Raw genomic sequence first — 22,174 nt, forward strand, 5'->3', positions numbered from 1 at the left:
TACGACAGTAGCTCTCCAATGAATGTTTGGAAATGTGGATCGATGGAATAATAATCAAGTTACGCCATCTGTTGTAAAACCGCACGAACTTATTGATAGTCCTATTATATTAAAAAAATCACTTAAATTGGAAAATTAAATTTTTTCTAATTTTGCAAAAGCAATAAATGTCTCTTAGATTCACAGTCCGTGGTGGACCAAAGCTTCATCAACAATTTTTCTCCACTTTATTCTATCCATGGCTTCATCTCTCCAGTTGTGTACGTTCATTTCCTTAAGATCTGATTTGACGTCATCTAACCATTTCCTTCTTGGGAGAGCTCTTCTTCTTCCTCCAATGAGTGTTAGAATAAAAGCTTTCCTAGCACTTCGCTCTTTCAGCATGCGCAGTACGTGCTCAATCCATCTAATCCGTTGGGCTTTGATCAGACGTATAAATAAAAACCATCTACAAAAAAAAATTTTTTTAGTTTATAAAAAATTTTAAATTAAAAAAACAAAAATTGATTTAATTATGTATTTTAAAAATAGTTCTTATTCTTATCTTCACACTTCTGAGAGTTGAAGTAAATCATTTTTCTAAAATTTAAATTTAAATTTAAATTTAAAAATTATCTATTTTTTAAATATTTTAATGATATGTTTCCAAAAAATTATAATTTTCAATATTTTTTGAAACTCTCATATTAAAAACTCACCAATGTTATTTAAAATATTTCAACCTTCTGCGAATTTTAATTTTTAAAATATTGAGTTTATTTTTTTTGAAATTGAAAAAAAAACACTTATATTTTTTACAATATTTCGAGCTACTAAGATTTCCGTTTTTAATTTTATTTATATAATAAAAAATTCACTATTATTTTTGGAAATGTTTAAAATTTCAAATATTTTTAATATTTTCAAATTTAAAAAAAATTATAAATTTTTCAAAATCTTTTAAATTTCAAATCTTTTTAATATTTTCAAATTAAACAAAAATTGATATAATTTTCACAATGCCTCAAACTCTGGGAATTAAACAAATAAATTTTATAAAATTTTAGAGTTATAACAAAAGAAAATTTCAATTATTTTCGAAATATTTTAAATTTCAAATATTTTTTAAATTAAAAAAATTGTACTTTTTTCCAAAATACTTCAAAATTCGAATAATTAAAAAATTAATCTTTAAATTTTTTGGAGGAGAACTAAATTTTTAATTAAAAAAAAAAACAAGTTCTATTTTTTAAACATTTCAAAGATCTAATTTAAACAAAAAAAGTCATATATAGTAATTTTCAAGTGCTTTTCCAAATTATTCTAAACTATTGATAAAGTAAAAAATAGCCAATCTAAAAACAAATAAGTTTCCTTCTCAAAATACTCCAATTTTGATGGGAATCGAATTTACGTCACTACTGCTTTCGATTCCAAGCGAAATTTTAGATAAAATCTTGAAAAATTAAAATTTTATCCCAGACTTTAGTTATTCTAAAATTTCTCGGCTCTACTCGTGCATACAGCACCATATCTATCGGGACGCATCGCCAATACCAGCAAATTTTGGAACCACTTCAAAAACTATTTTAAAACTAATCCCTTGGATTTGTTGTTAACCAACCATTCCCATAAATTTCAACAAGAAAAAAATATTTAGAATTTTTTCCCACTTTATGCGCATGAAATGCTCAGTTGAACTTAAGTTATCCATTCTTAAGCGAAAAATAAATAAAAATCTCAAATCGGAATTATTAATTTTAATAGATAAATCATTAATATTTGCCTCCTCTTTTCCAGCAACCTCGCTTCTCCCATCAAAGCCTTTTACAAGGGCAAAAATGTCTTCATTACCGGCGCCACCGGCTTTGTGGGAGTCACCATTGTGGAAAAACTGCTGCGTGATATACCCGAAATTGGCACCGTTTACCTGTTGATGCGTCCGAAAAAAGGCAAAAGTGTGGCGCAACGCTTGGAAGATATACGCAAGAACTCCGTTTTCGACAAATTCAGAGAATCGAAAATCGATGAAAAGCGTTTCGATAAGATTGTGCCCATTGAAGGTGATGTGGGTCAAGAGCATTTGGGCATTTCCGAAGCAGAGCGTCAGGTGTTGATCGACAATGTGCACGTGGTCTTTCACTCGGCAGCCACTTTGGATTTCTTCCAATCGCTCAAAGAGACCACAAATATTAATTTGCTTGGTACACGGCGAGTGGTGGAGTTGTGTAAGCAGTTGACGAAATTGGAGGTGAGTTGGTGGCGTGCTGATGATGTGCAAGATGATAAAATAAACAAAAAATAAATATAATAAATATTAAGAGTCTTTTAATGCGTTGTTGTTGTTGTTGTAGCAGCATAAACATTCCCCATATTTACATACGGGGAATGCTGCTGAAGTGACAATCCTTGGCCGGATATAAATCCGAGTCGTTTCGGTAACGTAGAACCGACTGTCGTGGAAACGTCTTTTAATGCGTATTAGTTGTTGGTATTTCGTTTGATTTTATTTATTTTTTCAATTTACTTTTTTTTTTGTGTATTTACTTACGGCAGGCCCTCGTTCATGTGTCTAGCGCTTATGTGAACTCTTACATCACCGAAGTTGAAGAAAAACTGTACCCCTCACCCGATGACCCGGAAAAGGTGATACATTTGGCTGAAACACTAAGCGATGAAGCACTCAAGGAGTTAGAGCCCAAGTAAGCGGTAGTTCTTAATGCAGTATGAAATGAAGCATAATTCTGCAAAATTAAAAAAAAAAAACAATTTTGTGTGCATGTGCAAATTCTTAGTTTTTTTTTAATTTTTTTTTTATCAATAGACTATTGAAAGATCATCCGAACACGTACACGTTCACCAAACACTTGGCTGAGCATGAGGTGGCCAATGTGGCCTCACGTTTTCCATGTGGCATTGTGCGACCAAGCATGAGTAAGAATACGATTTTTTTTTTAATTTTTATTTTTATTTTTTATTTATTTTTTTTATTGTTCGCATTGTTTAATTTATATTAAGTTCATTTTACTTTAGTGTGTTTAATGTACTTATATTTTTTTTAATTGAATTTAGTTAAATAATAGGACTATGAATAAGTTCGTTACGGTTTTACAACAGATGGCGTAACTTGATTATTATTCCATCGATCCACATTTCCAAACATTCATTGGAGAGCTACTGTCGTAAGGCACAAACGTCAGTATAAGTTTTTTATTTGAAGCGTAAACAACAATATTTTTACCACACTTGAAAATGTCGAATTTCGTGCCAAATAATGTGTTTTTGCGGGGAATTCTTCTTCATTATTTTAATATGAAGAAAAAAGCAGCCGAAAGTCATCGTATCTTGGTGGAAGTTTATGGTGAGCATGCTCTATCTGAGCGAACGTGCCAGAAGTGGTTTGCACGCTTTAAAAGTGGTGATTTTGGCTTGGAAGACGAAGAACGCGAGGGTGCGCCGCCAAAGTTCATGGATACCGAATTGGAGGAATTGCTCGATCAAGATCCGGCTCAAACGCAAGAAGAGGTTGCAAAAACTTTGGGAGTTGATCAATCAACCATTTCCAAACGTTTAAAAGCCATGGGAATGATCCGAAAGGTAGGCCATTGGGTGCCGTATGAATTGAAGCCAAGAGACGTTGAACGCCGTTTTATGGCATGCGAACAACTGCTTCAACGGCACAAAAGAAAGGGTTTTTTGCATCGAATTGTGACTGGCGATGAAAAGTGGGTCCATTACGACAATCCAAAACGTCGGGCAACGTATGGATACCCTGGCCATGCTTCAACATCGACGTCGGCGCAGAATATTCATGGCCTGAAGGTTATGCTGTGTATCTGGTGGGACCAGCTGGGTGTTGTGTATTATGAGCTACTGAAACCGAATGAAACGATTACGGGGGATGTCTACCGACGACAATTGATGCGTTTGAGCCGAGCACTGCGAGAAAAACGGCCGCAATACGCCGATAGACACGACAAAGTTATTTTGCAACATGACAATGCTCGGCCACATGTTGCACAAGTGGTCAAAACATACTTAGAAACGCTCAAATGGGATGTCCTACCCCACCCGCCGTATAGTCCAGACCTTGCGCCATCCGATTACTATCTCTTCCGATCGATGCAACATGGCCTGGCTGACCAGCACTTCCGTAATTACGATGAAGTCAAAAAATGGATCGATTCGTGGATTGCGGCAAAACCGACCGAATTTTTCACAAAGGGAATCCGTGAATTGCCAGAAAGATGGGAAAAAGTAGTAGTAAGCGATGGACAATATTTTGAATATTAAATTTGTAACCATTTTACGTCAATAAAGTTTCAAATTTCGAAAAAAAACCGCACGAACTTATTCATAGTCCTATTATATTTTATTTTATATATATTACGTAAATACTTTTTTTTCGTTTAAGTTTATTTTTTTACAGTATTTTGCTTAATATTTTCAAATTTGTTTTATTTTGTTTTAAATAATATCTTTTGTCTTGTTTTAATATAATGTCAATTTTGTATAATATTTTTATTTTTTTAATTCAAAAAAATTGGTTTTATTCTATTTTATTTTAAACTTAACTTTTAATTTTTTATTTGGTTTTAATTTATTTTGTATTTTACTTTAATTATTTTATTTTAAACTTAATTTTTATTTATTATTTTTTATTTTATTTTAAACTTAATTATTATTTATTAGTATTTGTTTTATTTTAAACTTAATTTTAATTTATTGCTGTTTATTTTATTTTAAACTTAATTTGTATTTGTTTTATTTTAAACTTAATTTTTATTTATTATTATTTATTTTATTTTAAACTTATTTTTTATTTATTTTTTTTTTAATTTTTTTTTTTATTTTTTTTTTATTTTTTTTTTTTATTTTTTAAAATTTTTTTTTTTTTATTTTTTTTTTTATTTTTTTTTTAAACTTGGTTGGTTGGTTTAAGGGTGACCCCGCATCGGAGTGCCACATAGACCGCAAGTTGGGTCCGTTGTGTTGCCCTAGAGCTCATTATTTTAAATGATTTCCCCACCTAACCGAGATTTTTATTGTAGATTTTGGTCAAAGATATTAATTCGTTTCGAAAATTTAATGAGAGATTCGATTTTCAGGTCCGAGAGTACTGAAAGACTGTCAATTGTTGGAGAGCCTAGAAGAGCGAGTCGACTTCTGGCTAGACCCGGACAACTGCACAGCAAATGTCTGCTCGATACTTCCTCATCTTCGTCCTCGCAGTATCTGCACAGGTCGTTTTGAGGAACCCCGAGCCGACGTGCGTGAGTGCCCAAAAGGCAGTAGCCGGTGATAAGAGATATTATATGCCTTAGTTCGTGTTTCGAAAGACTTATAAGGGTTTTTGTCTGTTTCAGATTGTAGGATGGCCAGATTTGTCTGGTCGTAACGCAAGTAGTTTCCACTCGCCACCTCCGATCAGCAATGCTGTGAAATTCTCGATCAATGATCATTTTACATGTTGCGAGCGGAATGTGGATTGTGGGTAAGTTACTAACATTTGATTGTGCAGCTCCAGCTCTTGCGAGCTCATCATCGAATCCACTGTGGCCCGGTATCCAGATAACTTGGACAGAATTCTGAACACTTATCTCGTTAAGAGATAAGAGACAGGATCGAACCACATCTGAGTGGGTATAAGAGGAGCTGAGTGCTCAAACGGCCGCTTGACTGTCGGTGATAAAGCGGATATCCTCTAGTGATATTCTATTTTCTAAGAGAATTTTCGCAGCATACCAGATAGCGCATACTTCCGCTTGGAATACGCTACAGTAGTCGGGTAATCTAAATGATAGATTGATGTGAGGGGAATTGGAAAAGATTCCAAATCCCACTTTGTCGTCTTGTTTTGAACCATCTGTATATATAATCAGAGGGCCATCGATTTCGGTTAGATTTGTCTTCCATTCTTCCCTAGTTGGGAGTGAACAGGAGAATAGCAAGGGTGGTGATGGAAGACTTACATGATAGTCTATGTCAGAAGAGATAACAGTGTTCCTGTTCAGTATGGCCGAATGGCCAAGATACTTATTCCATTTCGATATAGCATTCATGCTTGTCGCTGCTTTCGCTGCAATCGCTTTGCCAGCCAGATCGATAGGGAACAAGTGAAGCAACGTATTTAGGGCCTTAGTAGGTGTTGTACTTAAGCATCCTGTTATCAGGAGGCAGGCTGTTCTTTGAACTCGATCAATTGTGGCTACTCTACACCGTTTTTCGAGTGCTGTCCACCATACAACCACACCGTAGAGGAGTATCGGTTTGATGATCGAGGTATATATCCAATAAATGCTCCGAGGTGAAAAACCCCAGGTTTTGCCTAGAGCTTTCTTAAAAGTATAAAGAGCTATGAAAGCTTTTTTACATCTGTTTTCGATGTTCAATTTCCAACTCAACTTCCTATCTAGAATAACTCCTAGATATTTAGCTGAATCAGATAGGAGTAATGATTCCCCTTTTAAAGTTATTGTTTGCAGTGGAGGAGATTGTTGTTTCCTATTGAAGAGAACAAGATCTGTCTTTGCTGGATTCGCATTTAGCACCTTCTATGTCCATAAATGCGACAAGAGAGTACTCCTTATTGTGAAGGGAAGTTTCCACTGTTTGCACCAGTGAATGAAGTGCCGTTTCAGTCGATTTCCCTATAGTGTAGGCATGTTGTGCCTCAGAGATTAACTTAGTATCAAGTTGGGTTTTGATTTGCTCATCTAAGACTTTTTCAAAAGCCTTTAAGCAAAAAGAGGTTAGGCTAATGGGCCTGAAGTCATTTGGTTTGCAGTGTGAAGGCTTCCCCGTTTTCGGAATGAATACTACCTTCGATTTCTTCCAAATTGTCGGAAGGTAAGAGACATTTAAACACTTGTTAAAGATCCTTGTTATCCAAGGCAGTAGAATTTCCAGTCCTTCTTGAAGTTCTGCTGGAATGATGTTGTCAGGACCTGGTGATTTAAATTTTTTAAAACTTAGTATTGCTGTAGAGATGCTATTAGAGCTGATTAGATCTGATCTATTCCCATAATTGCTCTGAAGTGCTGGTAAGTTGGCAACACAGCCTGGAAAGTGAGATTCTAGAAGTATTCTAAGAGTGTGGTCAGTTGAAGTACTCCAAGTTCCATCTTGAGTTATGATAAAACTGGGAGAGACTGGGTTTGATGCAAGAATCTTGCGTAGTCTGCTTACTTCTGAAGTGTTCTCTAATTCTTGAGTGTATGATCGCCAGGATGTGCGTTTTGCACTTCTGACAGCTTTCTTAAAGTCTTTGAGACATTGTCGATATTCTTCCCATTCGTCTGTTATTTTAGATTGGTTAAAGAGTTTCCGAGTTCGATTGCGAAGTTCTGAGATTTCTGGAGTCCACCAAAAAGGTTTATGCTTACCTCCTGTTTTTCTCAGGGGACAAGATTGTCGTGCTGCGCTTTGACACGTCTTCGTTATCATGTTGACAGCGTTTTCGATATCGTTTTTATTTGCCATTTCAAACTGCCTGATATCAGGAAGTCCATTGGCAAGATGTTCTTTATATTTGATCCAATTCATACGTTTTTTGTTAAGGTACTTCATGGGTTTTGCCGTTTCGGCTTTTAAAGTGAATGTTATATATTGGTGGTCGGAAAAAGAGTGCTGTTTATCAACGCTCCAGTCCTGCACCAGTTGTGTACATGATTCGCTAGCAAGAGTAATATCGAGTACCTCTCTTCTAGACGAGTTAAGAAACGTAGGGACATCACCTCTATTACATATATCAAGCTTATTCGCTAGAATATAATCAAAAAGTTGCTCACCTCGTGTGTTGTTGTTTGTACTGCCCCAAACAATATTATGTGCATTAGCGTCTGCTCCAATAATGACGCGTTTCTGGTTCAGATGCGCCGTATTGACGAGCCTTCTCACTGCTTCAGGAGGAGGCGCCTCCGCTGCGTCGTAAGGCATGTAAGCCGACACAATCCAGATCGGGCCGTGGACAGCTTCAACCTCTATGGCAGTGGTGTCAGCATTGCTAAAGGGAAGAAGAAAAGCATTAATATGTTTTCGAATGAGAATACAAGAGCGCGATCTAACGTTAGCCTCACCTTGAAACAAGGTGTAGTGCCTATCTTTCAGGCCGCATATCTTGTTGTTTGATATCCAAGGTTCTTGGATGAGAATGATGTCTTCTCTGAGGTCAGAGAGACGAAGAATGAGGGCTGCCGAGGCAGCCTTGGAGTGGTGCAGATTAATCTGCAGCAGTTTTAGACGAACATTCAACAACTGTGGCGTTCGCGTCATCACCGTTATCTAAAAGTCTATCCTCGTCCTCGAGTTGAATGTTAAATAAGTGTCCCACAAGTTCGCTGTTCGATTCCGAGTCGGACTCAATCGTCGAAGCTTGTGAGAGAGGCTTATCGACATCCATTTTGGGGGCCGCCGTACTCTCTTCGCTGGGTGCGAGGAGATTTTTCGGCTGATAGGTCCAAATGGTAGTGGTGATGAACCCGAACGCCACAATTCCCTTGCGGTCGTCCAGTGCTTTAACGCTTTCCTGGTCCAGGAGCAGCGTAATATGTCTGGAGTTTCCTGAAGGCTCTTCCACCTGAACTACCCTCCAGTTTTCGGTGGGTAGGTTCGGGTTTCCGATCTTCAGCAGCTCCAGAATAGTTTCCGGATCGGATGGCTCTAGAGGTATTCTTGCTCTGCCGCGTGGTTGGTTTAGTATTTCGCTCTTATTGACGAGCTTGAGATTCGCCCCGGGCCATACCTCGCCGAGTCGGTCGAGGGCCATGCCGTACAGGTTGACAGAACGTTGATCCGAGCACGCGATCAACTTGACCCTTGCCTGGAACCATCCCGCGTCAGAGCAGAAAGGAGGACGCCCTGGGTTCTGCTTCAGAACGTCCAGGTATCCCAACTGAAGTTTTCTCTCCACAATCTTCCAGTTTGATGGAGAGATGAAACCGTCAGGGTGGCTCTTATCCACCACCGCCATGACCAGACTATCTCTGGCAACTTCGCAGAATTTGCGTAATTTGACCTCAGAGGAAGCTTTATGCTTCTTGGGGTCGTTGGAGCTATGAGGATCCTCTGAAGACCGCTGCCGCTTAGCTGCACTCGGTTTTTCTTTGGACGCCTCATACTTCCGAAGGAATTCCCGGGCCCAATCGAGAGTTGCCTTTTGTTGATCGGACAGCTCCTCCTCAGGGGTTTTGCCGAGCTTTTCCATAAGGAAAGTGGCGCGTCTTTTATCTCTATATCGACGGAGATGAGGAGGGACAGGTTTTTTGGAGACTTCTGTCCGATTAGTTTTCCCAGTTTCTGGCAAAACAGTTTTGGTTATTGATTGTTTCTCCGCAGCCGAATCGGTTTTGGAGGAAGAAGCCGCGTCGGGAAGGAATTTTTTGTTGCGTTGTTTGTTTTGTGTTCATTGTGTTATTTTAAACTTAATTTTTATTTATTTTATTAAAACTTAATTTTTAATTATTTTATTTAGACTTAATTTTTATTTATTTTATTTAAACTTAATTTTTATTTATTTTATTTTAAACTTAATTTTTATTTAATATTATTTATTTATTTTCTAGCTTCCTTTTTTTTATTTTACTTGAATTAAATTTTTTTACTTGCGGTTTTATTTCATTTTATTTATTAACTTTTTATTTACATTAGTTTATTTAATTAGTTTATTTTTAATTATTTTTTTATTTTTTATTTATTTCCTTTTTTACTTTTTATTTTATTTTACTTTTTTTTTAATTTGTTTCATTTAATTTTCTTGATTTGTTTTTTATTTTAATATATTTCAACCAAACATGTTAAATTCCAATTAGAATTAGCAATTGATGCAATTGGTTTATATTCTCTAATTCATCAAACAATTAGAATGATTGATTTTAATTCGAGCTAATTGAATATCTAATTGCATTAGCAGAAGTCAATTAGATTTCTAATTGTAAAGGTAAACCAATTTTTTTTTGCTAATGGCAACTAATTGCAATTAGTTTTACCACTGAAATAAAAATTTCAATTAGCTAATGAGAATTAGTTGAACTAATTCTAATTGTTTAATGAATTAGAGAATTTCACAAAAGAAGGTTAATTAGCAATCATTAGCATTATCTAATCATTATTTAACATCTCTGATTTCAACTTATTTTAATTAAATACTAATTTTGTGTTATAATTTTGAATATTGAATTAAATTTTATTTTAATTATTATTTTATTTCATTTGTATTATTATTTAATTTAGTTTAATTATTTTATTTGAAATTATTTATTTAATTTCTTTTATTTACATATGTATATATTTTTCATTTTTTTTTATTTTTTAATTTTACTAAATTTTTTTATTTTAATAATATATATTTCGACTTATTTTAAATAAATACTAATTTTGTGTTCAATTTTTGTTTATTAAATTAAATTTATTTTAATTAATATTTATTTTATTTTACTTTAGTTTAATTAATTTTTAATTTTATTTTTTCATTTAATTTATTTAATTTATTTTTATTTAATTTATTTAATTTTTACTTAAATATATTTCGACTTATTTAAATTAAATATTAATTTTGTGGTATATTTTTGTTTATTAACTAAATCTTATTCTAATTATTATTCATTTTTATTATTAATAAATTTAGTTTAATTATTTTATTTGAAATTATATATTTATTTAATTTTTTTTATTTATATATTTTTAATTTTTTTTCATATTCATTTATTTTTTTTCATTTCCATTTATTATTATTATTTTTTTTTTTTTTTTGTTAATAGAATTCGCTTATTTCAATTAAATAATAATTTTATATTATGTTTTTGTTTATTAAATAAAATTTTGTTGTATTTTAAATATTACTTTTTTATTTATTTTATTATTATTTACTTTAGTTTCATTATTTTATTTGAAATTATTGATTTGCTTTTTTAATTTATTTTTTGTTCTTTTTTCTTTTTGTTATATTAATATATTTTGGCCTATTTTATTTGAATACTAATTTTGTATTACAATATATTTTTTGTTTTTAATTAAATTTTATTTTTATTATTATTTACTTTAGTTTGATTTCTGTATTTTTTTATTTATTTTAGTTTACTTTGTTTTATTTTATTTCATTTTATGTATACTTTTTTTTATTCCAATACAATTCGGCTTATTTTAATTAAATACTAATTTTGTGCTATATTTTTGTTTATTCAATTAAATTTTATTTTAATTTTAATTTATTTTAATTTTTATTATTATTTACTTTAGTTTTATTATATTATTTAAAATTATTTATATTTTAAATTAATTTCTATATTTTTATTTTTTTTTACTTCATTTTTTTCATATAATTTATTTAAATATATTTTGAATTACCTTAATTAATAAATTTTTGCCTATTATCTTTTTATCCATTCAATTAAAGTACATTTAATTATAATTTTCTATATTAATTTTCTTTTATTTTATTTATGGCTTTCTACGAATTTCTACGTAACATATTTTAATTTCCCCTTTCTTCCCCCGCCCAGTCACGGCTGCCTGGAAACAGCCCATACCCGGCTGGACAATTTCCAAGAATGGCCCACAAGGCTTCTTCATGGGCGCGTCTCGTGGCATTTTGCGCCGTTTGCCTTTGGATCCGACTATCATCATGGATTACATACCTGTCGATGTGGTGGTGAATGCAATTATCGCAACCGGTTACTATGTAAATGCGCTCAAGTAAGTAAAGTTTGTTTAACTAAAAGTGGAAACACTTCTAGAAGAGGCAAAATCACTGCCTATTAAAGCCGGCAGTAAAATAAGAAATAGCTAAAAAGCGGTCACGCAACTATTTGCACTTCTCTATAGCTTGATTTTTACACACACACAAACAGTTTAAAGTGCATACATACATATTCAGATTTACGCAGTGTGTTTTCTTTTTTTTTTTTTGTTTACTTTGTAAATTCTTCAGTAATTTCATGTCAATTAAAAGTCAGATATATGCTAAAAATATTACAATTTGCATAACACCTTTGAATGCGCTCTGCAACACGCTAATTATTGCAAAGCATATACAAAAATATCGTAGATAAATAGTCACTTACTACTCGCATAACATTTTTTTCTTATTTTTATTTCATGTAAGTTTTATAAAATTAGTAAGTTTTTTTCCCCTCCAAATTATTTTGTTGTTGTTTTAACGTGCATACATTTCCATCACTCGCGCCTAAAAGCATGCAATACCTTGTGCACACATAGTCACCATCTTCTATTATTGCGCTAGTGCTGTGGTGGGTTTAGCAAACGCATAGTGTCTCACTAAGTTCAAAGTATGACAAAGTTATGGTTTAGCTCATCTTGTTAAGGTGTGCGGACAAATTATTTACATTTGTGCGCATGTTCGAAACCCAGCACAAGCGGTAGTAGTTAGATTATTATTTGCATTGCAGAAATTTATTAAGTAAAGTTTTATAAATAAATTGTAAGGCCACTCTCTTTGGCCGGATTTATCCTCATTTGGGAAAGTCCGTTTATGCGAGAGTAGGTAGATTAAAAGATGGAGGGAATTACGCCTTCGGTGCCCAAAACGGTTATAAATCCGTGGGATAAACGATCATCCTTGTTTCCCGCCACATTATTTTTTTTTAAGAATACGATAAGAATAAAAATAATGGAGTATATGTAAATAGGATAAATTACCTCTATATAAGCAAGCAAAATACTCTTTAACTGATTTTCAATTGAAAATAAGCTCATTTCAGATATTATTGCATTTTGGTTTGTTCTGTTAGTTTAATATTTTTCTTTCCTTTTGTTGTTGTTGTTGTAGCAGCAAAACCATTCCCCATACATGTGCGGGAAGTGGTGCTGGAGTGACAGTCCTTGGCCAAATATATAGTAAATCCGGGTCGTTCCGGTAACGTAGAACCGACTGTCCTGTTTTTGTTCTTTTAGTTTAATAATTTTTTTTTGTTCTTTTAGTTTGATAATTTTTTTTTTTTTGTTCTTTTAGTTTAATTATTTTTTTTTTTTTTTGCTTTCATTTCACAATTCCTTTAATTTCATTCTTATTAAATTACTATTTTTTCTTTATTTTCAGAGTCAAAAACGCCGGCAAGCCAGCTGAGTTACAAATATTCCATCTTACGTCCAGCACCTACAAGCCATTCCGCTTCGAGTTCTTAATCAATAAAATTAATGCATTCCTTCACGAATATCCTTTGGTTTCAGCTGTTTGGTGATTTTCCCTATTATTATTATTTTCTTTTTCCTTTTCACTAACTAAATAATTGTTCTCTGACAGGTATCCAAATCTAAAGCTTGTCAAGAGTCTATTCCTCTTTCGCTTGGGCGCTATACTTTTCCATTTTATACCCGGCTTCTTTTTGGATTTGGTCACTAAGCTAAGCGGCGGCAGACCTATGTAAGTATAATGGCCCATTTTAACTCGTGCATTTTTCACTTAATTTTACTTTTACTTCTTCGCCTCAGCCTCATTCGCCTGCACAAGAGCGTTTGGAATTCATTGAATACTTTAGAGAAGTTTATTTTCACCGAATGGCATTATGACAGCAAACATACGTTGGCACTTTCGAAGCAAATGGATCCACGCGATCGTGAAATATTTTTCATAGACATTGGTGATCTGGCTTGGGATGATTACTTCCTTAACACTATCATGGGTGTGCGTCAGTATCTAAGCAAAGAGTCAACGAAGACATTGTCGGCTGCTAGAAAGAAGGATAAGATGTATGCAATCAAAGCAAAGCAATTAATATCTGACCTCATTACATTTTTTTGTTATTTTGTATTGTAGACTGCTCGCATTACACGTCGTCCTGCAGTTGGCTTTCTACTATGGCATATGGAAGCTGGTCATCGTTGCTTTTGGCCTCTCTAACGCCAAGGCGGCATTAATACTACCCGTTGCGTACTTCCTTATGGGACTCATTTAGGCAGTTACATTTTTTCTTTAGTTGAATCTTGCATGGATTCGCTTTGCATTTCTTATTTCTGTGTAATTGCATACACAAATATTTATTTGAATTAATAATTTTATGAATTTTTCATTTCACTTAACTTCTAGGTTTGGTTTATAAACTGTACTTATGTATGTGCATATTTAAATGCTAATTGAATAAAATAGTTATTGTATGAAATGTGCAATGGATTAACAGAAGGCAGTTAAATTATTTGCTACAATTTCCTGTTTTAGGTCCCGCTACTTTGCTTCTGTTTTGATTTTTCTATTTCACTCAGCACTTCCTTGTGTCGTGTTTCGGCGCGCTTTTGTTTGAAAGTCATTTTTCCTTTGCGTTGTAGTGGAATTTTTCTGATTGGTTTGCGTCCATGATCTAACCAATCGCGAATCGCCCTTTCAGCCTCTATATGAGAAGGTATGTGGATTTGGCGTATCATGCGTGGTCGTACCATGAACTCTTCGAAGGGATATTGTAGTCCATTGCGGTCAATCAATACGACTTCAGTCAAGTGAATATTCATAAAGCCATCCGTTCCAGAAGCATCAATCCTACCGGCTACAGAAATTTCATTCCGTAAATCTATTAATACGGAATAGCCATCTAATAGAAATGGTAAACAGTTGAGAGTGTTGGTAACAAGAAAAGTTTCCTTTGCGCTGGCTTTTTGCATATTTTTAGTTTTGGAAAACAATTATTTGCTTTAAACCAGATGTCGTGCCAATTTGACAGTTCAATAATTCTGTGTGTTTCTTCACAGTGGCAAATGTTTCAAGTGGAGAGAACCATTCACAATAACTTCTCAAAAACAGATCTCACATTATTGTATTAAGCAATTCTTTGCATGAAACTGCAGCAGTAACTGGTACAACAAACGTAAGCTTCAGATAGAATATAGAATTTATAGATTTTAGAGCAAATTATCTTTCCTTAGCATTTTAATATCTGCTCCGTCAAACAATTATCCTACCTTATTCTCCGTTTATATCACAGGCGATCTGTCAAATTCATCGTAAACGAAACAGTTAGCACAGAGATATTTTATATGCGAGCCTTTAATCGCATAAGATTCCAATTAAAATAATCTACTTATCGAGTAAAGCTCTTCCCCGATCTCTTGTGTTACAAGTAGTATTACATAACTATATACATATATAGTATATTGATTTTGTACTAAAGATATTTCGGTAAAACATTACAAAAATAACTTATGGTTGTGTTTTTGACTAAGGTAAGAACTTAATAAAAAGTAATTAGCTCATCGCTAACTTTTTATTTTTCTTATAATTTCCTCCGGTGGTGGTATTCACTAATGATTTCTCGCTTGAGAATTAACGCAGCAAAAAATGTATCTACCCAAATTCTTGCTAGCTAGTAGGAGTAATTGTTTTTGCAATTTGGTTGTTTGGATGTCAAAATCAGCTAACTACTTTCCGCGAAATTCATGCATTCAAGCCTCCAAAAGGAAAGAAAAAACGAATGAGCTATTCTAGCAACGTCATCAAGGCGAATTTAAATAGGTGGTAGCATTTGAACAACAACAACGTTTACATGTACTTTGTTCTAGTAAAAGTGATTCTTATTTTTAAAATCAGCTGATCACTTCTCAAGGCGAATTACTTGAGAAAATAAAACAAAAGCACTGCAATCAAGGGGCTAAGTATCTCATTTTGAAATTCTTTGTATAATTTCATTTCTAAATTTAAATTATTTGCTGCATATATGTTTTTAAGTTTAGTTATACCGATGAGGTTGGATATCATTGAAATTCTTTAAGCGCAAACACCAGCAAAATCACTTGGCAAATCCCATACAAATAAACCACACATAAACCAAATCCATTTGAATGCTTCTTTAGCAGTGTGATTCTGTTGGGTTTGCATGAGTTTGAATATTAAATAATGGCAACACCGTTTGTGTTTACAATTTTAAAAATAAATAAGTAAAAACTTCCATAAACCGCGTATTTACTATATAAACAAGAATGAGAAAGCCCTCTGTTATATACATAGCTGAGACCACGCATAAACACACACTAAAACAAAACACATAATTTTGACAACAAGAATCACCGAAGAAAAAATCTCAACTTTTCTAGTAGGATATCATCCTTAAATTCGTCCATTGTTTGAATTCGCCTTGTGAGTAGTCATTAATGAAGACAGCGAACTATGAATGACAACGTACTTCACATTGTTGCAATGATAATTGTGAATGCGCAATTTTTAAGAAGCAGGTAGTAAATAAAAGTTGTAAATTACGCTGGCAAAAATAAGGCAAAGAATTAGACGAAAGAAGTATTATTAAGTTATTGATTACTCCTTTTGCCCAAACGTAAATAAGATGGGAGCGGATAAGGTAACTGAGAAAACCGCGGCCGAGAAGTTAGCCAAGCGTAAAGAACGTTTGCGTGAACTACACAAACAACGACAGGAGGCGCGTACACAGAACCACCATGAAGTGATAGCAGAGGATGCTCGCAAGAAATTGCCAAACAACTGGGAAGCACGTAAACGACAAGCAGAATGGCTGCTGGCAGATGAGAAAGCACGAGAGGAAGCCAAACAAGAAGGCAAAGATTATGACCGCTTAAAATTACTGTCGGTGTCGGCAATTGATGCTGAACGCATAGAGAAAAAAAAGCGTAAAAAGAATCCGGATTTGGGATTTTCCACATTCGAAGCACAAACAGCACGGCAATACAACCGTTTGGTGAAAAATTTGCCGCCACGTGACATGGCCAAGTATGAACAACAGAAAGAGGAATTAGGTGAAGCATTTTACGGAGGTCCCAACACAATATTACAGGGCTTGGTCAAAGATAAGAAATCATCTATTGATAATATGGCTAAGGATTTGGAGCAACAAATAGAACGCAGAAAGAAATATTCGAGACGACGTACCTACAACGATGATGCCGATGTTGATTTCATCAACGAACGCAACTCTAAATTTAACAAGAAACTGCATCGTTTCTACGGCGAGCATACAGCGGAGATCAAACAGAACTTGGAACGTGGTACTGCCATTTAAGCGAGTGCTGTCAATTTTGCAAAATCAATATTCTCTGTCTACTAAGTTAAGTTGTAACCGAAATAGTTGTAGATATAATAATAAAATTAACAATTTGTTGTACATAATTATTTCGTGTAATTTTATATTATAAGTAATGGTTTGTACCTAATTGGCAGGCAGAAAAATTTACTTCGCGTTATTTACAAATATGGAAAATTCTCCAGTGAGAGGCGTTCAGCGTCTTTATTTACCTGCGCGATTGTATCTTCGGATATAACAGGAACCACATTTTCCTCCATATCATCGTTGACACCATCATCAAGCACACACAATAGACTGTCATCTTCATAGGTTGGGAAGAAGTATTCTGGTTTGTCCCATTGCTTCTTAGTACCACAACTGAAATGTTGTTCGGTTGCCATATGTTGCAGCAACGTCTCCTGGAATTGTTATGCTTTATTATTGTTCCGAATATAAATTTCTACACTACTTACTTCATCCTCGCAACGCAAATTGCAGCTGACACATCGAAAAAGGCATATTTGCCGCCGAACGTAGTTCACCACTTTGATTTTCTGATAAAAGTTTAAGTCTTGCAACGCTTCCTCAAAATTAACGCCATGTGTTGTCAGCATATGAGTTTTTAAAGCTTCATAGCTTTTTTCTTGTTGCTTACAATAGAGGCAATTAAGCGGAGTCATATTTCCGATATCATCATCCCAGTCAGACCAGTCTGAATCACTCTCATCACTCTGATTACGCACTGCAAAGCGTCGTTCAAAATCAGCCTCTGGTGATGTAGCCAGTTCAGGTGAACGCACTTCTACCGTTGCTGCTTCTGGACCCTTAACTCTTTTGTGTATTCTCTTTTTTGAAAATTGTGGTTTGCTATATGGCTGTGGCTGAGGTTTCTCGTTGCGATAGTTCAGTAGAAAAAAACGGTCATAGTGAACATTATTAGGATTGATGCGTTTATGTGCTTTCTTGCGCATGTGCTCTTTCAACGTGGAGCGATCTTTGAAAATCTTTTCACAATAGAGGCATATTAAATTTTCCAGATTGTATTGCACTTTGGCCAGCAACTCATCGATATAAACCAAGTTTTCGGGTTTGCCTAATTGCAAAAAGTGTTTATTGAATAAGTGTTCCAAGAAGTCAGAACGCAAGCCAGTTATAACATCTCGACAATAAAGGCACTCTTTCGTGAAACTGCGATCAGTTCGTTCGAACTGATGTTGTGCGAGTACACGTGCCAAGCGCTTTTGCTGGAGATTGTGGCGCAATTCATAATCTTTTGGCAGTATATCGCTGAGCAGGTAGTATCTTTCATTTTTCGCTGGCGTTCCATCTGGTAACTGGTCCAAAAGCATAGTGGTGCAATATTCCTCCAATTTATGGCCTATGAAAAGGAAAGTTGCTTAATGGTCACAATTAACTAAGCCAATCAAACAAACCTGTTAGTTCCTTCTGCCAATATTTCAGGTATTCATCTAGCAACGCAATATCCTCTACATCGGCTATAACCAAACGGTGCTCCATAAATAGGTGCGCGAGATAGTCATCTTTGGCCGTCTGAAACTCATAAACATCACTGCACTGAACACATTGTATTTCTGTTGGGTCGAGATTGCTTTCGTAGGGCTGTGTTGCTTTTTGGCTAAAAGATAAGGCAGGCAGTACTTCGTGATCAAGGTGTTTCTTGTCCATTTTGCAATAGGGCCTCACTGCCTTATAAACTAGGCTAATAATTTGTAGACAACAGCACTATGCAAAAATGTCAACAGAACACAGCTGTCTGGGGTCAGTTACAATAGACCGTTGTTCGATAACAAAAAGAGAAAACAATTAACAAGATTTAAGTTATTGAGCAGACAAATATATTTGTACAGAAAAAGAAAAACTCACTACACATTATTAATAGGACATTTTTAGCATATTATACTATAATATAATATTAAATGTTCGGCACGCAGAATTGCCATTTTGGGAATTAATTAATTGCAGTGGATTTGGTTTTTTCGTTTGCTCTTCCACCACATTCGTCGTCGATCTCAACTCTACACCTTTTTGTGGAGATTTTAAACGTCATATGATGACAGACGTGCAGCAACAGAAAAAAATGGAAACTTTTTTCACTTAATTTCCACTGGTTGAAAATATATTTCGGTTCGCGAAATAATCGTTTTTGATGGAAATATAGAATAAAAAGTTTGTAAACTTACAAACTTGGTGAATAGAAAATTAAACAAAATATTTGAATAATGTAGAAAGTGAAAAAAGATATCGCATAAAAGACACATAAAACGCAATCGCAGCAGAAACGACAAAAAGAAACATAAATCGAAGAATTGTGAAAGCAACAGACGGTAGTGATAAACTTAAGAAAAAAAAATTACAAAAACTGCACATCAGATTTTGGAAAATTTTTAATTTCAACTAGATTTTAAATTCTACAACTATCGACAGTAATCTAATTGGGGTAAGTTTTTCTATTTCTTTTTTAAAAATATTGCATTACTCAGTTTAGAGATTTCTCTTTCGGCGGACGGTAAAATTCAATTATTTACATATTTATTCTTCGATTGCAAATAATGGCCGTCATTATTACCTACAAATTTGTCCCGCCTGCCTATTTCATACCCACTATTGACACCAAAACGAACTACAACAACATAAGTTATACCTTGTGCACCTGCGGGAGAGCATACGATCGCTATTCTCGTCTCCAATATTATGCTAAGTTGAGTTATGTTTAGGGGTTGGGTGGATAAACTTCAGCATACATGCGGGCGGAATGGTCAAAGCACCGCATCAAAGTAGATGCCGTCTTTGTCTTTAAATATTGCTACAAATTCCATTTTATCTTGTGCCTTTTGCTCTACGCACTGGATATTTATCAACGTCATTCAACAAAGCAGCAGGAAATGACAGACAACGATAAGGTGTGCAAACGACTTTTTTCTTAACAAACAAATTTCGCCAATCCCTCTTATTGTATAAAAAGTAGGACTACGATAAGCGTTTAACGTAATACACGCAATTTGATTGTATATACATAAGTGCATGCATTTGCATATGTATGTATGTACTTGCAAAATTTGCGGAATTGAGGAGACCAATAATCTCGCACGGAGGATTGAGCGAGAGGAGATTTTTCAACATTAGAGGAATAAAGAAATTGCTTGTCCTCTTACACTTCAATGTATTGCATTATTACAGTTTGTATATACTACACATAAAAATAAATATAATACAAAGGCAATAAAACACTACACACAATTACGCTGAACGAGTTAAAGCTGGATTTTCAACGCACTTAGGTATAATTTCTTTGTTTTCATTGGTTTTATTTACTCTTTTAAATACTTTTATTTTGTATTGAGCCAGTGATTGTTGTATGCTTATTTTTTATTGCTGTGTTTATTTTTTAAGTGCAAGACAGTTTATATGTACCTATGCACATACATATGGGTGCATGTAGATTTGCATGCATTGTTGTATTCTTAATTTTGATTATTTAAATTCATCCATAATTGCAATTAGCTTGGGAGTTCTTTTATTTGGAAAAAAATGTAATAAAATAAGAGTGGGAAATTCTAATAAATATTTTTTATAACAAGAAAAAGTTGTTCAACGGTTTTAACAGAATATTATTTATTATCAGTATTAATAAATTAGTTATGAAAATTAGAGTGTTCCCGTAAGGGAACAACTCAAGCAAAATAAAAGCGCCTAAAAATATTAATAAGGATGTTGAGTTTGTATCTGGCTGATACGGGCATTTAAACTTTAACCTATTCCGAAAGATTTTAATAGCCCAAACATCTGCCCAGTCAATACATGTCATTGCGATTTTATCTGAGCGAGAGCTCTTATTTCCTCAATATATACCTCTGATCTGCTTTTAACTGCGACACTTTCTTCTGGTCTTAGAGACTCTTCGGCCCTTAATGTTTTGATCACAGGACACCACAAGGAATCTCTGTAAGTGTTTCTGCGTATGAAATTAGAAACACATAATTTCAGACAGACTCTTTGCAAATAATTTGTAACTATCAAGTTTTAGTGTTCATACATCCAAAAAACTTGCAAGATAGGGGAAAGTGAGAGAGCAAAATAACATTTCATTTTGAGGGGAAGTTGCAAGTTTTTACTGGATAAATTTTTACTTGTAAGAAATTGTAAGTGAGAAAAACAGCTGATCGCAAATAAAATTAAACACAAATTAAAATTTATGAATTGAGTCAAAGTTCCGAATTTAAATAATGGTGATTAAAATGGGGAAAGCATAAATTTTAGTATATATTTTAAGTGTATATTTTAGAAAAAGGTTTCTAAAGTTCATTTAAAGTCATATATTAAAAAGGAATTAGAAAATGGCAATCGAAAGCATTGAAGATATCCTTAGTGTTTTATGCTTGTTTTTTTGTTTCCTTGTTCACTCCTTTCGGGAGGATAGAGCCTCGACAAGACTTCAATCGTACACGGTTTTATGCTGTTGTTTTTGCACCGTTCCATGAGATGTCGGAATCAGATATGCTGTTCACTAGACATGGCTAGTTTACTGGGACGGCAGCCCTTCGTCGGGAAAAACCCGAGTCATTCCGGTAACGTAGAACCAGTTGCTATGGGAATGTCTCGCTTTTTCATTGCGAGGAATTTCCAACTTTCCTCCACTAAATCCACAGTGACCCTCTTTACCACCTGGACAAAGGAGGTCAAGCTGGCCCTTAAGGTAAAAGTCGACGACACACCAATTCCGACGGTAAACAACCCCAAAATTTTGGGCGTAACCTTCGACAGTTTGCTCTCCTTCTCAGCGCACATAACCGCAATTGCCACTAAAGTCTAAAACCGCAACAAGGTCCTCAAATCGTTTGCCGGCAGCACTTGGGGCAAAGACAAAGAACTGTTGCTATCGCCATTTAAGGCAATTGGACGGCCGGTTCTGAACTATGCAGCGCCTGTCTGGTTGCCTGGAACTAGTGACACGCAGTGGATAAAGCTAAAGACATGCCAAAATACTGCCATTCGGACAGCGACCCGTTGCCTCCTGATGTCCCCGGTTCAACACCTTCACAACGAGGCACAAATGCTTCCAGTAATGGAGCATAACAAACTGCTCAGCAAGCAGCTCCTGCTGGGATGTTACCGTAGGTTTCACCCCTACAGACACCTGCTTGAATGGAGCATAACAAACTGCTCAGCAAGCAGTTCCTGTTCGGATGTTACCGTAGGTTTCACCC

At 34.6% G+C, this 22,174-nt stretch overlaps 5 protein-coding genes across 10 annotated transcripts in view; 3 read left to right on the plus strand and 2 right to left on the minus strand.

Annotated features, from left to right (window-relative positions):
* The window catches only part of LOC128868930 (putative fatty acyl-CoA reductase CG8306), a 40,501-nt gene extending 26,388 nt beyond the window's left edge, over nt 1-14,113 (plus strand). For all 4 annotated transcript variants that reach the window (XM_054111554.1, XM_054111553.1, XM_054111556.1 and 1 more), the window contains exons 3-10: nt 1,780-2,230; nt 2,536-2,681; nt 2,804-2,913; nt 11,478-11,670; nt 13,034-13,171; nt 13,238-13,357; nt 13,426-13,683; nt 13,751-14,113. In XM_054111554.1, the coding sequence (XP_053967529.1) occupies nt 1,780-2,230; nt 2,536-2,681; nt 2,804-2,913; nt 11,478-11,670; nt 13,034-13,171; nt 13,238-13,357; nt 13,426-13,683; nt 13,751-13,889 (1,555 nt within the window). In that variant the 3' untranslated portion in view covers nt 13,890-14,113. The remainder of the gene's footprint in view (nt 1-1,779; nt 2,231-2,535; nt 2,682-2,803; nt 2,914-11,477; nt 11,671-13,033; nt 13,172-13,237; nt 13,358-13,425; nt 13,684-13,750) is intronic.
* Nucleotides 12,665-14,688, minus strand: LOC128868931 (U7 snRNA-associated Sm-like protein LSm10). Its single transcript, XM_054111557.1, has 2 exons — nt 13,726-14,688; nt 12,665-13,661 (listed from the first exon to the last, which is right to left on the minus strand). The coding sequence occupies exon 1, from the start codon at nt 14,584-14,586 to the stop codon at nt 14,146-14,148; it is 441 nt and encodes a 146-aa protein (XP_053967532.1). The 5' UTR covers nt 14,587-14,688; the 3' UTR covers nt 12,665-13,661; nt 13,726-14,145.
* A 1,426-nt stretch (nt 14,689-16,114) lies between these two features.
* LOC128867387 (pre-mRNA-splicing factor Syf2) lies at nt 16,115-17,053 on the plus strand. Its single transcript, XM_054108553.1, has one exon. The coding sequence runs from the start codon at nt 16,257-16,259 to the stop codon at nt 16,944-16,946; it is 690 nt and encodes a 229-aa protein (XP_053964528.1). The 5' UTR covers nt 16,115-16,256; the 3' UTR covers nt 16,947-17,053.
* A 10-nt stretch (nt 17,054-17,063) lies between these two features.
* LOC128867385 (zinc finger protein 277) lies at nt 17,064-18,726 on the minus strand. Its single transcript, XM_054108550.1, has 3 exons — nt 18,383-18,726; nt 17,423-18,327; nt 17,064-17,368 (listed from the first exon to the last, which is right to left on the minus strand). The coding sequence occupies exons 1-3, from the start codon at nt 18,633-18,635 to the stop codon at nt 17,129-17,131; spliced, it is 1,398 nt and encodes a 465-aa protein (XP_053964525.1). The 5' UTR covers nt 18,636-18,726; the 3' UTR covers nt 17,064-17,128.
* Nucleotides 18,727-19,013: 287 nt separating this feature from the next.
* LOC128867384 (dual specificity protein kinase splA) overlaps nt 19,014-22,174 on the plus strand; it is a 77,437-nt gene continuing 74,276 nt past the window's right edge. For 2 of the 3 annotated variants that reach the window (XM_054108549.1, XM_054108547.1), the window contains exon 1: nt 19,014-19,407. The gene's annotated coding sequence lies outside the window, so the exon portion shown is untranslated. The remainder of the gene's footprint in view (nt 19,408-22,174) is intronic. The other variant, XM_054108548.1, reaches the window with a different exon arrangement.

Source organism: Anastrepha ludens, chromosome 6, assembly GCF_028408465.1.
Source record: "Anastrepha ludens isolate Willacy chromosome 6, idAnaLude1.1, whole genome shotgun sequence".
Classification (NCBI taxonomy): Eukaryota; Metazoa; Arthropoda; class Insecta; order Diptera; family Tephritidae; genus Anastrepha; species Anastrepha ludens.